Source organism: Colius striatus, chromosome 7 (assembly GCF_028858725.1).
Source record: "Colius striatus isolate bColStr4 chromosome 7, bColStr4.1.hap1, whole genome shotgun sequence".
Taxonomy (NCBI): domain Eukaryota; kingdom Metazoa; phylum Chordata; class Aves; order Coliiformes; family Coliidae; genus Colius; species Colius striatus.
The window spans coordinates 5,648,484-5,665,106 of NC_084765.1; the positions used below are offsets into that span (position 1 = coordinate 5,648,484).

Here is a 16,623-nt window from a genome sequence, read left to right on the forward strand (position 1 = left end):
AGTCACTAAAAGACCAGTCTGGTCTACACAATGTTCCTGTGAAGGGGCTTTTGGCAATACCTAGGAACAAGCAGAGACTAGCTCAGACTCTGACCTCCCTCCTCTCCCTCCATCAGAGTGCAGCTCCCAGTCTCATCTTACTGAGGCACCTCAGAAACTCAGCTGAAGTCTTATTTTACCTCAAGTTCAACCTTTGCACGTTACCCTTCAATGACTAGTTACTGACCCGAGCACATAACACAGATGTATTGCAGCTCCTGCCAAGAGGAGCTTCCACGACAGGATTCATGAAACATTTCTTCTGCAATAGCAGTGCTTCCAAAACCTCAAGGCCTGGTCATTCCCCAGGTCTTTCATGAAATTCATAAATAAAACTCTGGCCTTTTTTGCTATAGAGAGCAGTTCCCTCTTGGTCATCTACAAGCTGGTAAATGTGGTAAAAACTCTTCATTTCTGAAGCTGGAAGTTTGACTAAATGTCCCTTGTCCCTCAGCTTCTATAGGTGAGATTCTGTGATCACATTAGTATAAGATTTTTCCTCAGGATTGTAACCAGGGAACTGGCGTCTCTTTTCTTTGTTGATGCTGTTTGTGAAAGTGTCATCTGTTCCAGTTTCATTTGCATTAACTTTAGGCAGATTTTTTTCAAAGTCCACCTGAAAAACAAGAAAGAAAATATTCTGATCATTCAAAGCCTGTGTTCAATGGTTTTTAACTTTGCTTAACGGGGAACTCGCTGCATTTTGCAATTTTGACATAGTTTCTTATAAATCAGGAGCTTCACTACATAAAACGACTCTCTCAGACCCACAAACGGGCACTTTTCAGTCTATATCCCCTCCACATACAACCACTGAATTTCTCCTTGACCCATGGAAAATCCTTGGCAAAAGCAACAAAAAAACCTTCTCATAACTCCACATTTAAAAGTCTTGAAATGTGCCCTTATTGCATTCCCATTGCCTGGCTATTTTGTCTGCATTTTAATGAACTAGGTGGTTTCACACTGCAAGTACTTGATGAATGTTGCTCCTCTGCATTTTAAGCAAATACAAAGCAATAAAGACATGTGTAATTACTTTGTTTGCTACTTGTATTGAGATTACTTCTCTTTCTCCAGCAATGTTCTAGGTGAAATCTGTGTTAAACACCTAAAAGCCACGTGAAACAGCTGAAGCAAATCTAGAACCACAGGTGCTCTCCAAATTAAACCATCAACTTTAACGTTGAACAATGGAAGTCAGGTGGAGGGATAGCTTCTCTCTTATCACTGAATACTGTGAGCCTGCTGAAAGATTTAGAGGTATTCTAAAGGAGATGAAAACATGTATTACTCTATGTCCCTTCTCTAAACCTAACAGATCCTGCTAAGATGGAGCAATATTTTTCCTCTCCAAACTGTTACAACAGTGCAAGAAAATGAGGTGCTGATTCTTTATGGCTTGTTAATGAGCTACAAAACCCTGAGACACCTGGGGGAAAAGCTAATCCTATTTCTGTGGAGGAGGTGGTGGTCAGGAGCAGCTCAGGTGTTGGTGGCTGCAGCTCATCTGATCTCCCAGTAGTGGTGCCCTGGAGGGGAGAAGAGCTGGAGGGTCTGATGGTGGGGATGGCAGCAGCAGGAAAACTCTGTGGGTGGATGAGTGCTTAAGTCTTTCTCTTTTTGCTTGGCAGGAGCTCTGTAAACTCCTCTCTGGAGTGTAGAGTGTGGTTTTCTCCTTGCTCAGCTGCTGGAGCAAGGAGGGCAGGGAGAGGGGAGTCAGCCTCTGTTCCGTGAGCCACTGGCCATGCTGAGGGCTCTTTCTCTGGAGACCTCAAGTCTCCATGTGCTGCACAAACAGGGAAAATAGATAACTTATTCCTGACTAACAAAGAGTTAGAGCTTGGCTGATCTCATTTCCAACCTGCAGTGCCTACACAGTATCCCTTGCATAATGTTGAAAAGCCCTTAAGATGCTGTGATTGCTGAAGGCCACTTAGCTCTCTGTGGCACGTGCCCCCCTGTATGCCTGTGCCCATATGCTGACTGGGGCTGAGGCAGGGGTTGGGGTACTCACCTCCTGTCTGTCGTGCTGCACGCCACACCAGAGTACAGCTCGGAGTCTTTTGGACCAAAAGCAAAACAGATTGCAGACTGGCTTAATTAACAGTGGTGGGATATCTTCCCCTTTAGTAGGTCCTGAAAGGAGAAATTAATGATGCTTGGGTCTATGGAAAGCTGTCTGTGAGCCTTGGGAGCCTCAGAGCATGGAGATGGGGGGGATTGGAGCCTGCTACTTTCTCCTGAGTTTGTCTCTTGCAAGCAGTTTACTGGTGGTTTTTTAAAGCTCTTTAGTAATTGAGTCTGATTCTTGTCCAAAATATTTTTCATAGGAGCAATTTGGTTGTAAAAGATCTTTCAGAGTCATCAAGTCCAACCACTAATCTCACACTGCCAAGCTCGTCACTAAACCATGTTGCTCAGCATTTCATCTACATGGCTTTTAAATATTTCTAGAGGTGATAACTCCACCACTTCCCTGAGGAGCCCGTTCCAATGCTTAATAACCCTCTCAGGAAAATGTTCTTCCTAACATCCAGTCTAAGCCTCCTATATCATAGGAGAGGAAGTTCCTCCTCTGGAAGAACTAGAGGCCTGGATACCAAGGTCTGAATGACTGAGACAAGAGGCTGGAGAAGCTCCAAATAGCCAGAGACAGCTTCCATCAGAGTAATATTAGAATGATAGTATTGTTTTGTTTGGAAAAATCTATTAAGATTGTGATCTATAGATTTATGGCCATAATCCACCTACCTGTTATAAAGCTGATCAACAGCCCTGTAATGACACAGCCAAGGCAGCCAATGGCACTGAAGTAGAGGTAGGACAGGGAGTACCAGCTGTCTGCCAGTAAAGGCCTGTGAAGAGGTGACAAAGGCTGAGCCACGGATATGTTCAACCTGTCTGTGACTGTGCCAGCAAAATGCAGCAGAATCACTGCAGTTGGGGTACAGTCTGGCAGTGGTTACTGAGCACGCTGCAGGCTGGGGCCAAACATCAGGCTGAAGAGGTAACAACAGAGAAAATACCTGTCTGGGGCTGCTACTGGAGCCACTGTTGTTAGCGCCTCAGTGCTGTTGGCCAAGGTGCAGTTGAGAGTGGACAGGTGAAGAGGAATGGACTTTGACGGTGGGGCAGGGTAAATAAAAGAGCCAGTACCAGTCCAAAAGGCTAAGATGATCCCAGCTAAGAGGCCTCCAATAGCACCCTTGACAAGTACAGAGAGATACTGTTAAAGGTGATGCATGGCAAGCACATGGCAATATGAAATGAGCTCATATTGTGTTTTGCCTGAGTTAGCAAAGGCAGAGCAATTAAAGCCATTCTCCGAGTCCCAAGGTGAACGTAGGCTAGGGCAAGTATGGACTACTTTTTTCTTTTTAATGAAATAGAAGGAACTCAGAAATAATTAAAAAAGAACCCTTCATGTTGATCTAATCACCAATTATTCCACAGTCAGGTAGAGTTAAATTCAAATGGGATAAATTCAGACAGTGAAAAGGGAACTCTAAACCAATCCTTGACTCCTCAGGCTCTTAATCTGAAAAGCAGCCCAGAGACTAAATTTAAACAACCCAGACAATTTTCAAGATTGGGTTTTAACCAAACACAACAAAGATATTTTCTTTTAGATGAGAATTTCTTTCCTTACCTTCCAGTTAGCACAAGGAAATATGATTCCCAAGGTAAATAATCCCAGCATGGGTCCCCCACACATCCCGTGGATGGAGAGGGAAGCCTGTGGGTGCAAGTAGGCAGAAGCTTAGTGTTACAGCTGGAGGAAGCATGTGCAGTCCTGGTTTTGATCTATGATTTTCAGTGGGAAATAGTGAGGATAAAAGGACCAACCATAATTTCAGTGCACAATTAAAGAACCACACTTGCTGTTGTTTTCCAGCAGTGAGTAAATAGTGAAGGAGCTGTGATATTTAAAATTGTTTTTTCATAGTTATTCCTGTCAGCAGAACATCCACAGAAATTGTTGAGGTAACCTGGCAGCCCCTATTGCTGTCAGAATTATTTGTCCAGTTCAGTATGTTTCTTTTCATGTTCAGTTCATTCAATTTCTGAAGAGAGTTACCTGTACAACTCCTCCAAGCAGCGATGCTGCTGCAGCCATCGAAGTGCACAGGATGCCATATAATATACCTGCAAAAGATCAGGCAGCAAGGTTGTCAGAGCTGGTTAATAGTGTGGCTGAGTTCTAATTCATCTGCTGTCTCAAGTGACCAGACAGCTGGGAGGAATTTGCACTTTGGCCTTTGATGTTCAAAGCAGACCATTAAGCACCAGCAGCATCTTGCGTGAAGTTTTGGTTCTGCTTCTTTGGTTTTCCTTATGAAGCAGAACGTAGCAATGACATTAATACAGAAGTTATGCCTCATATAGCAATGTTTCCATTTCTGCTGCCTTTAAATAAAACTTTTAAAATCATCTAATGAATGACTTGAGCAATCCTAAACAACATGACTTTCTTCCTTTGACACTGGTTTTAACTTTGGGGTAGGCAAAACTCTGTATAGTGCAGCCTTGAGTAAAGCCAGCCAAAACCCATGTGCTAGCACAGCTTGGTTTCAGAGGTAAAAATTGTCTTTCTAGGTCTTGAGTACAAAAGTTTAGTAAGTGGAAAAGCAAGAACAGAGAAGGCTGGATATAGTTACAGAGACAGAAACAGCATTGACTTGGCTGCAATAATTGTAAAAGGTACCTTAAAAGTCCAAACCACTTTAAATATTTGATATGTTTTTCATTTGTCCTATTTACATTTTTCTCTTTCTCTGAAAAGCTGAACAACGTGCCTGTGCAGTTTCCAACAAGTTCTAATAGAAATATCATCTCATATTACTACAAAATAATATGTAGTAATGCTACTATAATGTGGCAATAACTACACAGACATTAGAATGAAGATCCCAAAATCTTCAGTGGCAAGAACTTTTCCAAGTATTTTGAGCAGTGGTTGTTGATAGTAGCCTTGTTGGCTACTACAATGGTACTTGTTTCTGTACCATTTAGTGCCCATGCTTAGTTTTACTGAAGCATCAAGGTAACGTTCATCCTGAGGGTTTACAAAGGGTTACTCTGCTGTGGAGGTTACCAAAGCACCAGTGTGTCTCTGAAGGAATGTTTAGACAGTGCCCTTCACTACTCACAGAGTGCTCTCTGAGTCAATTGAGAGCCTGAGACTTCAAGGCTCAGTGTATAGAAAATCCTGCCCTATTTTCTCATCTAGTAAAAGCAAGTGAGGGACAGACACTTTTGCCATTAAATGAACGGATCCATCTGGAGTACCTACATAGGCTTTTGCTAATCCATGTGCTCATCTTGTCGGAGAGGTTTGGGAAACATTTCTTGACCAAGTCTTCAAAGGTAACAGTTGCTAAAGCATTGATGCTGGCAGCTACTGTGCTGTAGGAAGGGAGAAGAAGAGGAAGTAAAGAGGAAGCAAAATAATCTGAAATAAAGTATTCATGAAGTAATGCTTCCTGATGTTCAGCACTGACACTTTTGTATAACTATACATTTTATAAACTTTTTCACCGACACTGATGATTTTGGTGAGGTTTATGTCCCTTCTGTGATTGCTGGAGGCCCTGCTTCATGCTGGCATAGACCAGGACGGAAACTCATCCCAACTGACCCATCAGTTTGCAAAGACCTCCCAAATATAGATGAGTTCCAAAATAAATATATTGCTCCCTTCCAAGACAAATGATGTGATGTGACCACTAGCAATACCCTGCTCCTCCACAAAATGCCCCCTTTTTCCTCTTATAACTGAAAAATATGCAATAGGAATAGTCTGACTCTTTCAGGTAGGTAAGTGAACCCATATTAGGTGAATACCATCTCTATGCATTTGTTGTGACAATACGGCAGCATCAATACCTACAGCACAGTATTTGGTACTCAGTGCCCTTAACTCTGTTCTCTTAGTATCTTGCCAGGAGCAGCCAGTACCTTTTATTCTCCCATATGTTTTGATAGCTCTCTCTTTTTCTATAGATAAAAGCCTTTAGAAACCTCCAATGGGAGAATGACTCTGTGGCACTTGAGTGAACTTGAATCTTCTATTGTTCTAATATCCCATGGAATATTGATATTTGACATGTAGAGGGTAGAAACTCCAGTAACATGCAGCATCTCCCTGAAGAACACACAGTTCCTCCAACTTCTCTAGGCAGACATCTCTTTTTTTTTCCTAGTTTATGTCCTGTGCTGATAGGCTTGCTGAAAATTTCTCTGTCCCTATGATATTGTGGCAATTGAACTGGGTAAGGGCAATTTCACCAAGAGCACCTCCAAAGGTATTTCAGGAAGCTGAGCTACCTTTTGTCTGTATTGATAGTACTATTCTACAATGTATTTGGGACAAAAATAATAACATAGAAGTAGAGCTTGACGTTGGTGTAAATATAATGCAACTTGGCAAAGCATTACTGCTGCTTCCTAAAATGTGCTAAGGAGACTAGATGAGCTTTTCTTAGAGCTTCATATTTTGACCTCATTCTGTGTCCTTGAGACATCCTTTCAGATTCACAGACCTCAGTGTTCCGCTGAAGGCACAGGCAACAAACAGTCCCGGCACTCCTGGCATCGAAGAGAAAATGTCCATAACAAAATATGGCATGAGCTGGGGCAGAAGAAGCACAAGAGTAATATGAGCAATTAGTTAAGATTCTCCTTGGTGATGGAAGAGAAGTAGCTGCTTCTGAGTACGTTGCTAAATTCACACTTTGAGCAAAGGGAATATTTGGCAAAAACAACTAGATTAGCACTGCAGGAGGGCCAGAACAGATCTATTCTGTCCCTGATTCGGCAACCACCTTCATTTGCACTGTCTCGATATGTGTAAATCTGGGCCTAGAGCAGCTCCTGATTATAATGATGAGTATTTGTACCTGATCAGGTGCTGAAATGAAATCAGCAGTCCAGGGATCACAGCTCTTGTAATAAGAGTACATCACCAAACCACAAAACACTGCACACACCAGCACTATCCAAAGACCCAGTAAATTTAAGTACAGTGCCCTAGAACAAAGGAAATTGTTTAATGCAAGGTAAATACAGAAAAGCTGATACAAGTTAAAAATAATGAACTTTTTAAGGAGGCACCTTAACCAAAGCTGGCTATGGAGTTTCTTAAAGGCATCACCAGGATAAGAAATTGTATGTAAGACCTATTTCAACAAAACATGGAAATATACAGCCTCTTTATGTTAGAGAGCAAGGAGAAAGATTCTGGGATGGGTGTGGGTGGGGAGGGGGTGTGCCTGTGGTTCTTGAGAGCTGCCAGGTTTTATAAAGCCTCCACTGTGCTTGGAGGTCACCTTACCATGAGCTCTCTTGCGAGGGTCAATTCAGAGCTGTGCTACTGGGACTCGGAAGTCTTTCGGGACCCAGTGATATTGTAACTTAAAAACGTTTTTCAGAGACTGAATTTTCTACAGGATAAATTCATATAGTCCATCTTGATCTTAAAAAAATGAGTATGATTGCAACTAGCAAAAAAACTGTTGGAAGGAGGGAAAAATTACTACCTTTATGCTTTAGCCAAGTGGGCAAGGAATTAGTGCTAGGCACATGGAAAAAATCTGATTGCTTAGTAAAATGTATTTCTAGATATGCACATACTGATGCTGAATTTGAGGCAGGTAGACTGGAGACCTATATGTCTATATTGTGAAGTTTCACTTGTTTCTTTACCATGGGTTTTAATTAATCTTATGATGTAGAATGTATTGATTTCATTTTATTCAGATAATATCTTGTACTATAGTACCCCATTGCAATAATAACCACTTTTAACACAATACAACATAATTGCAGTTCCAATAAATAAGGATTTTCCCAATAAAACTGTAGATAGATTCTTTGAGGACATCTTTTCCATACTCTGCTTCCAAGGACTAATTTAGCAGCCTGATCTCAAACTAATGAACTGTAAGACATAGATAGATATCTGTTTTTCTTTTTGCACTTATGTCATTTAGGACCAGAGGGATTAAGACTTGCAGAGCAAAATTAGCTTACTACCACCCAGTGAGATGCTGATAGTTATTTACTATAACTGACAAACAGGTTAATGACAGGTAACTTACAGCTTAGCATGCTTTTCCGTTTTGCAAGAAATGCACCTCTGTATTGTGGACTGATTAACTCCATAGATCCCTAGCCATGTAAATGTTCCTCCAATAGCAATTGTCCAGAAGGTATGTCGTCTCAAAGGATCAACATCAAAGCTAGAAGAGAGAAAGAAGGAATTCACTTTTTAAAGCACAATTTAGCATGGGGTAGGTGATTTTTAGAACTATCTGGTGTGTCCTAAGCTTTAAATCAGAAGTACTGTATTGGTGTTATTGTTTTCCAGCATGGACATCATCTAATGAGTTCAGGTTTGGAAGTTGAGGGTAGTTTTACTTTTATAGTGAAACACATTATTATTAAGAATGTATCATGCAGACTCAGTCAGAGGACCATTAATTGTAACTGAGATTGATCACATTTATAAGGCTGCTTATGCTCAGATTTCAGACCAGTGTCATACTGTAGCATCAAATCTGAAAGATATCCTACCTGTGACTCTGTCCTTGGCAGGAATACAGCCATTTAGTAAACTCTAAAAATCCTCCAAACTCTTAGTTACATCATCATGAGGAGTTATTTCCTTTACAAGAAATTGCTCCAGCTGCAGTGTTATCTTTTTTTAGAATAATGAAATTTCATTACTCAGTAATTCTAAGCAGTACAAGAACATCTCTCTGTTGCATCTGTCATGCAATTCAGCTCCTCTTGATAGGTATAGCAGATAGCATTTGACTTTGCTGCTAGATTCTGTCAATGACCTATCTTAATGAACTTTTCAGTGAATGCCACAAACAGCCAAAGGAAGGTCAGTCTTTTTTATCCCAGTGCACTGGTGCACCATTGCTAGCTGCTGTGGTAAGTGTGCTTAAAATGAAGCCTCAGTTTTCTGAATAGAAAATGAAAGATATATACAATCAGAAGGAATAATTGGGCTGTGTTCGTAGCTACAGAAAGAAAAAGGACAAAGCTCCCTTTCAAACTGCTTTCAGTTCAACAGGGTTTTTATTTCTTCGAGAAAAGTAACAGAAAGAAGAATTCAACTCCCCTTGAAGATCATGTTCCCAAAAACTGAAGAAATAGGGAGTAGACTTCTCTAATTCACCAAGGCTGCTCCTGAGTAGTATAAAAACAGAGTATTTCTGGCCTAATGAGTGTAGGGTTTATAAACACTATACAAAAATAAAAGGTTTTCACCATTTGTTTCTTACTCTAATATGTTCAGTCGTGATCCTTCATAGGCATTTTCCCAGACCTTGGTCAATCCACCGTTCAGAATAGTTCCTCTAATCAAAACCGTCATGAAGCCAGCCACCATGACAATCATTTGAAATGCATCTGTCCAGACAACAGCTTTTAATCCCCCCTAAAACAAACAGAAACTGTGTGCCATCATCTTTCCTATTCGAGTACAGCAAAAGAGCTCTTATTTCAGGAGCTCATGAGCTGGATGTATAGCATCTAGCAAATCAGGACCCTTCTTAACTTTGCATTCTCCTGTGAAGTTTGTCATTTTCTAGTCTTGAAAAATGCATAGCCTAAATGATTTGTCCATGGCCATGTGAGAATGTGCCTGCAGTTAAATGCACTTTTCTTTTTCTTCCTCCTTTATATGCATTTGAAGAATATACTATGGTGTGGAATAAAAGCTTAGGGAATATAAGCTGGCCTATATTTTTACTTCCCATAGCACTCTGTACACTTACTAGAGCCCTATGCTCCACAAGTAGCCCAGCACAGAAAAACAGGTCCAGAAAGTTTGCAGTCCAGCTTTCTTGCATAGCTACTTATATTTAATCAAATATGAACTGGAGCAATGTTAAATGTTTTCATCAAGAGTGGACTGAAATATTGAAAGAACATAAGTGATAATGAGAACAGAAACCAGGTTGTGTCCTGAGCCCCAGGCAGGGCTGTGCCACTTCCACTGTGATGTTTATCTTTTTTGTAATCCAATCTCAATTTGCTTGCACTCAGCAGCAAAGCTCTCTATGACCTGATTGTCATCCTTCTTAGATTTTATCACTCTGTTTTTAATCTGGGCTGATACCAGAGGCACATTTTTCATTAAAGTGTTTTTCAGTCTATAACTTGGAAAAGATAAGAATCATCTTCTCGAAAGATTTATTATGGCAAGGGAAGGTTATCACCTCCTTATCTGGTCTCTGCCTGAAGCTGTCTGGTTTAAACCTTTAGATGCACAGCAGAGGATTTGAGAGGAAATAGTTTTTTCTCCAAATAGACTTAGTTATACCACAGACTCTAAAATAAATTTATCTCTATGTTTTTACTTTAAACATCAGTCACTTGGACTGTATTTAGAAGTCTTCTTTCTGCTGTAACTCGTCACATATAAAGGATGGTCGAATTAACAATCTGCGTTCCAGCTGTTGGGTTATGCCAGTTACCTACCAGAGTGCAATAGAAAGTGCAGACAACTCCTGTTGCAATTACAGAGCCCCAGAGATCAAATCCAGTGACTGAAACCAAAGAAACCCAAATGGTTAGCAAAATGCCATCTGAATGGTAACAGAAAAGCTATGATCCTTTAGCCTTAGAAGGATTTTAATCTTCTAATGTTCCTCTTTTGTGTCTAATAGGAGCTTTGCTGGCTTGCTTAGATTCCTTAAAACTACTGGATTCTGTTTTGCACTGTTTTCTTGAAAACTGAACACTTGAAAGTTAGTCAAATCCAAAAATAATACATAAGAAGAATAATTGCATAAACCAAACTCAACATTCCTATGGGATGCAAAGCTTTATAAGCAAAGCTTTCTTTCTTTAGTAGTCCTGATTTTTATTTTGAGAAATCAAGTCCTTCAAAAATTTTCCAAAAAATCCTAAAAGTAAGCTTATCCAAAACTAAATTCCATTCCCTGCAATTAGGAACAATTTAACATGAAAAGGTGCTGTATGAAATCAGTCTTTTCATGTTCATTTTACTTCATCACATCACTCTACACAAAATGTACAAATTTTGATTTGGCTTCTACCACTGGCCATGGTCTATGAGGGCAAATCTACCTGTCAAGATTCTTGTATCAGCAAAGTTAGTATAGCCTAATAATGAATGAGAATTGTCACATACAATTCAGTTGAGCTCCAGAGGAAGGTGGGACTGGGTAAGCTGGATGCCACTCAGATGATGAACCCTGGAAAGAGCCTCCCAATCTCTTCCCAGTCAACTTTGGTGAAATGGGGAGTTGGGCCCCAGTGATTCCTTATGCCCTGTAGCAGTAAAATTACTAACCCCATAGACTTATTTTGGTTGGAGAAGACCTTTAAGATCAAGTCCAACTACTAACCTTACACTGCCCAGCCCATCACTAAACCATGTCCCTCAGCACCTCATCCATGCATCTTTCAAATGGATGGGATAGGGATAGGGATTCCACCACTTTCCTAAGATGCCTGTGTCTAACAAGCCTCTCAATAAATAAGTTCTTGCTAATATCTAATCTAAACCTCCCTTGATATAACTTGAGCCCATTTCCTCTTGTCCTATGACTGGTTACTTGGGAGAAGAGACTGATTCCCACCTCACTACAACCTTCTTTCAGGTAGTTGTTGAGAGTAATCAGCTCTCCTCTCAGCCTTTTCTTCACCAAACACCCTCACTCCCTCAGCCACTCATCAGACTTGTTCTCCAGATCTTTCCCCAGCTTCATTGTCTGTCTCTGGACACACCCCAATCCCTCAATGTCTTTCCTGTAGTGAGGGGCCTGACACTGAACACAGCACTTGAGGTGAAGCCTCACCAGTGTTGAGTACAGGGATGTAATCTCTTCCCTGTTCCTGCTGGCCACACTATTCCAGATAGATGTATTGTATCATGATGGATGGTATAGGTCTGGTTTGTAAAGGTTACTTCAAGAAGTGTGCGGACAGACAGCAGCACAGCACCTACAGGGAATAGATTTGTGCCCATGGGAACCTAACATGGGAGAGAGGGAAGGGAGAAATCAAAGTACAGAGTACGGTCTTGGATCGTCAGCTTGTACTGTGAACTTTGTCAGGATGTTGAGAAACTGTTTGTTGCTAACTTCTTCAGGTGGTTACTGAGTGCAAAGGAGAGGAGAATAGCAGATGTGAGGCCCCTGTGAATGTACTGGTGTGAGAGAGAGGGATCTGGAGAGTCAGGAATGCAAAGTCACAAGGGATTTTGTTGTTGTTGTTTAGATTTCTTTATCTATTTTTCTCATTGTTATTCTGATTGTCTCGCGATGTGGTTCTTTGGGGCAGCCATGTAGTGCAACATGGGAACTCACCTTGATTGAGTGCCAGTGATGGAGCATAAACCACTATTCCTGTGTAAAGGATCTAAAGGAGGAAAAGTTAGTCAGAGAAATATGCATGTGAATGCTCAGTGATAAGGCTTCTAAATAGAGTAGGATTCAGCAAAATACCAGATCTAGAGGTAGATCAAATTGTATTGTATATGGTTTTGTTTCAGCCTTTACAATTAGAAATATTTACTTTAATTCCTTTCTAATGGAAGGACCATTGACTGTCTTTTTATTACTTATTTCCCCCATTCCTTAGATGACAAAATTGCACAGTACAGCTCATCTGGTTTCTCAAGAAAGATAGAATCCATTCATTTGGAAAGTGAGAGACTTCAAGGGAACATAATGAGACCAAGAGTTTGAGAAGCTGTAGAAGTTCAGCACAATATCCAAGTGTCAAAGACATTTTTAGTCTTAAACAGGAAAAGTTAGGAAAGCTCAGAAGTTAAGAAAGCAATAATTCTTTCTTTTTAATATTCACAGTCCAACTGGAAAAAAAATAAGGGAGAAAAGAGTACTCATTAAAATATCTCATTATAAATAATGTGGAATCTGAGAACAATCTATTAAAATAAATGTTGAGTAAAATCAACATAAACAGAAAGTTAATGTCTTCTTACTGTCTGCAGGATGTAGATCAATGTTGCAGCAAGACGGACAATCTTGTTAAATCGTAACTCCAAATACTAGGACAAAGAAGAATCTTAGTAAATGGCAAATGTAGCATTTGTGACACAGCTATTAATCTTCTGTTTGCCCTGAGTAACAGCTTTCTATGCAAGTAAATTTATTGCCAGTTGGTACTAAATGAGCAGGGGACCATGATTGTTGTTAGATGTAGCATGTACTTGAAGTTTTACATTGGATTGCAGTAATCAATATCTACTTTGTATCAGGAGTAGCTGAGAGAGCCCATGGGCTACCTAGGAAAATAAATTTGTGCTTCAAGTATGTTCTAACTATACAAAGAGGAAACTGGAGGTCATCTCTAGGAGAAATGGTATAGTTTGATTGCTGTAGTGATTAAAGTGGTGGTGGAGCAGATGGAGAAGCAGCATCATACAAGTTTCACCATGTGTGAGCTAAGCTGGCTGTCGTTTGCTCTGTCTCAGTCTAAGGCCGAATCTGCACATCATCACTGTGGAGAGGCAAGCAGGGTCCTTATGGACTTCCAGGTGTGTGTAGAGAGGTGTCCATAAATACTGCACAACTGCCTAGATTTTAAGCCCAAGTCACCACCTTGAATCTCTCTGTAGAGCTGACTAAAATAAATGCCATCTGTGTTGCTAGCCCTGTGACAACCTCCCCTGCAGCCTTGGGCAGTCTGGGTCTCACCTCAGGCACTCCCCAGCAGACACCAGGCATAGGCTGTCCAGGTCTTCTCTGTATTACAAGTCCCTAGGCACAGAATTTCCAAAGCAGCTTCTTTCTAACTTTGCTCATCTTTCTTGTGTCTTCCATAAAAAGCCCCACAGTCTGCCACACAAATTAATAGCTAATTTATGTAACTGGATTCTAAAAACAAGTCATGAGACCAGCAGAATTACCTCTTGAAGGGACTCTCTGGCTACAGTGCCACCTCCAGTGGCTCAGATGAGTACGTCACTCTCTGATACTGCATCAAAACCAGCTAGAAAATGCAGTTACTTGTGGCAATAGGAATAGGTGGTCATTTTCATATTTTTCCAGCCTGTAACTGAAATATTTCCAAATATCCAGGAAGAGCTATTTGACCAAAGCCCTTCCTTGGGTTTGGCCCTAGAGAACGTGAGCAGCCTCCCTGTTACCAGGAAGCTCTTCTCTACCTAACCCAGCTTTATCCATCCAGTTCTTATTTAGTTGAAACTCCCCACAAAGATGAGTGACCAAATTTGTAGCAGTTGATTTAAGCGACTAAGAGGTTATCCCAAATGCTCAAAAGCTGTCCTGTGGGTGTACAGATGCATATTGTGCTCCTAGTGATAACATCACAAGGATTACTGATTATTTTTTTTATTAATTACTGAACTGTCATGCAAAGAAAATAATGTGTTCCAGGAGGCATGCCAGGAAAAAACTCTTGCAGACGTCATTCATTTAATTTCCTGAGAAAATCCCTGAATTCATTCTCCAGACCTATCTATTTTTTTTTTTGAGAGAGACTTGTCCTCTTCACCCTCTTTATCCCTTCCTCTCCTCTCTGTTTTTTAGATACCAAATAGTCCACTTAGATAGAAAATTGGATCAATTTCCAGGTCTAGACAAAGTTTGAATTGGACACTATTGAGTTTTGTTCTTACACTCTGTCTTTAATACCTATCCTCTGAATCAGAATGGAATAGTTATTTACAAGATCAGAAGTGTTTTGATATACTTCAAATATTTTCCAGCTGTAAATCAATTTTGTGCAGATGTGTTAACCCTCATCCTGTCTTTGCTATAGATGCATAACAAGAGCTCTGACTCTTTTGTGCTTTTACCTTGTGTCATATAAAAACTACTTTGAATAATGCAACCCGTTTCTAAAAATGATTAATTTATCAATACACTTGTTCTGTAAAACACTGCAGAAAGTCTTCTGTCAGAGAGATTTTTCTCTCAAAGTCTCTATATGCATGAAACTGGCTTTTGTGTTAGAATAGCGCCTTTTAAAAAGAGTTTTTACTTACCTCATAAGTGCTTGTAATGCCAGATCTGTAAAACACGGGTAGGAAAAGTTCAGCAGTAAAAATGATGACAAGTGCATATGAAACAAAGAACAGGACAAAGGACGCCCCATAGCGATAAACTTCAGAGGGTGTCCCCAAAACAGTGACTGCTGACATGAAACTTGATGTGAGAGAAAAAGCTATTGGTCCACATGTCATCTGCCTGCCACCTACCAAAAATTCCTTTGAAGTTTTCTTTTTCCTCTCTTTAATTGCAAAAAAGACTCCAATGCTAGCAGACACTAAAAACAACGCTGCAAAAACAACATAGTCCCAGGCCACAAATTTTTTTACTTCTGGAGCTACAAAGTTTGACATAGCACCAGTTGGACAATTCTCTGCTGGAGGATTCTGGTTTTGTATAGCTGTTGATCTGAACAGATTAAAGCAGTTGACAGCGCAGTTGAAGCTTATCTGTAGCTCATCGAAGACAGATTGTGAAAAGAAAGACTATTCAGCTAGGAGGCTTATTTTTTTAACCCAGTTCACTTCCAAGGAGGAAAAAAAAATAGTGAAAGATGAGTTAAGAAAGTGCTGAATGCACTTAGACCCTAGTGCTCCTGATGCATCTGTCTGGCAGGCTGGAGCTGGGGACTTAGCTGTGAAATCTGTAGTACACTCCCTTTTTATCTGTGAGGTTTTAATTTGAGGTTAAACATTAGCCCAATAATCTATCTCTTTTCTATCCTCTCAGCATTTTTAATTAAAATGAGAGCAATAAATAGATGAAGGAAAGCTCACCATACGAATCTATATCAATGGTGATGTTTTTTCAGAGGATCATGTGATTTAAAACTAAACATAAACATCAGTGACAGGGTTCAGGATTGTCTTTTGCCATTCTAAGTGGGCTTCTTGGTATATCCTCTGGAAGTTAAGACTGCCTTAAAGAGTCTTTAACAGTTAAAAGCAGTTGTGGTGATTTCCCCCCAGCCACCGTATCCCAGACTCATTGTGTTTGGGAACCCAGGGGATCTCCAGATGAGCAGAAGTGCAGTTTGTGCTACACTGAAAGTGACTTTCAGTGAAAAAGTAATTTTTCCCTCACTGATGGTAACAGCAATTCTACTTTTTTGAGTTCACAGTGGCTTATTTTATTTATCTGTGTACAGCTTGGTGGGATCTACAGGACAAGAGTACCAAAGAGAAGCTCACAAGAAATGAGCAAAGCTTTCCTTAGCTTTATCTTTGGCATCATTTGTTAAATGCAATTAATTATCTTTTCCTTGTGTTCAGGTGTGGGTTTTTTTAATAAATGAATATTCATTTTATCTCTATGCCATAACAGTACATTTCTCAAAGTAGAAGGCAATGGTTTGTCATCCCAAAGGAGTAACTTGTGTAAAAATGTAGTAGATACAGTCACAGCCCTGAAGGAAGGATGGGAGGTAAGTTTTGGAGATAATTCAGAGAGATGCAGTAACCTGGGGTAGCAGCAGAAGTCCTTTTTATTATCCTTCCCTTGGCTGGGGATGAATGCCCACTTCTTCAAGTCATCAGGACATGGAGATTTTTTTACTGTGTCA

General features: G+C 40.3%; 1 protein-coding gene across 1 annotated transcript; it reads right to left on the bottom strand.

The window, feature by feature from the left end:
* Positions 1-496: 496 nt before the first annotated feature.
* Positions 497-15,415, bottom strand: SLC5A12 (solute carrier family 5 member 12). Its single transcript, XM_010204293.2, has 15 exons — positions 15,059-15,415; positions 13,031-13,096; positions 12,393-12,444; positions 10,537-10,604; positions 9,336-9,490; positions 8,142-8,282; positions 6,942-7,071; positions 6,585-6,673; positions 5,336-5,448; positions 4,121-4,188; positions 3,692-3,778; positions 3,069-3,247; positions 2,794-2,897; positions 2,057-2,178; positions 497-655 (listed from the first exon to the last, which is right to left on the bottom strand). The coding sequence occupies exons 1-15, from the start codon at positions 15,413-15,415 to the stop codon at positions 497-499; spliced, it is 1,890 nt and encodes a 629-aa protein (XP_010202595.2).
* Between the last annotated feature and the right edge of the window lie 1,208 nt (positions 15,416-16,623).

Bases quoted from the DNA above. Each gene is read 5' to 3' on its own strand.
- SLC5A12 (XM_010204293.2), bottom strand. From the start codon at position 15,415: ATGTCAAACTTTGTAGCTCCAGAAGTAAAAAAATTTGTGGCCTGGGAC. The intron at 13,097-15,058 runs GTAAGTAAAAAC...TCTTTGTCCTAG, and splicing joins GCATTACAAGCACTTATGAG to TATTTGGAGTTACGATTTAA. The intron at 10,605-12,392 runs GTGAGTTCCCAT...CTTTGGTTTCAG, and splicing joins ATCACTGGCACTCAATCAAG to TCACTGGATTTGATCTCTGG.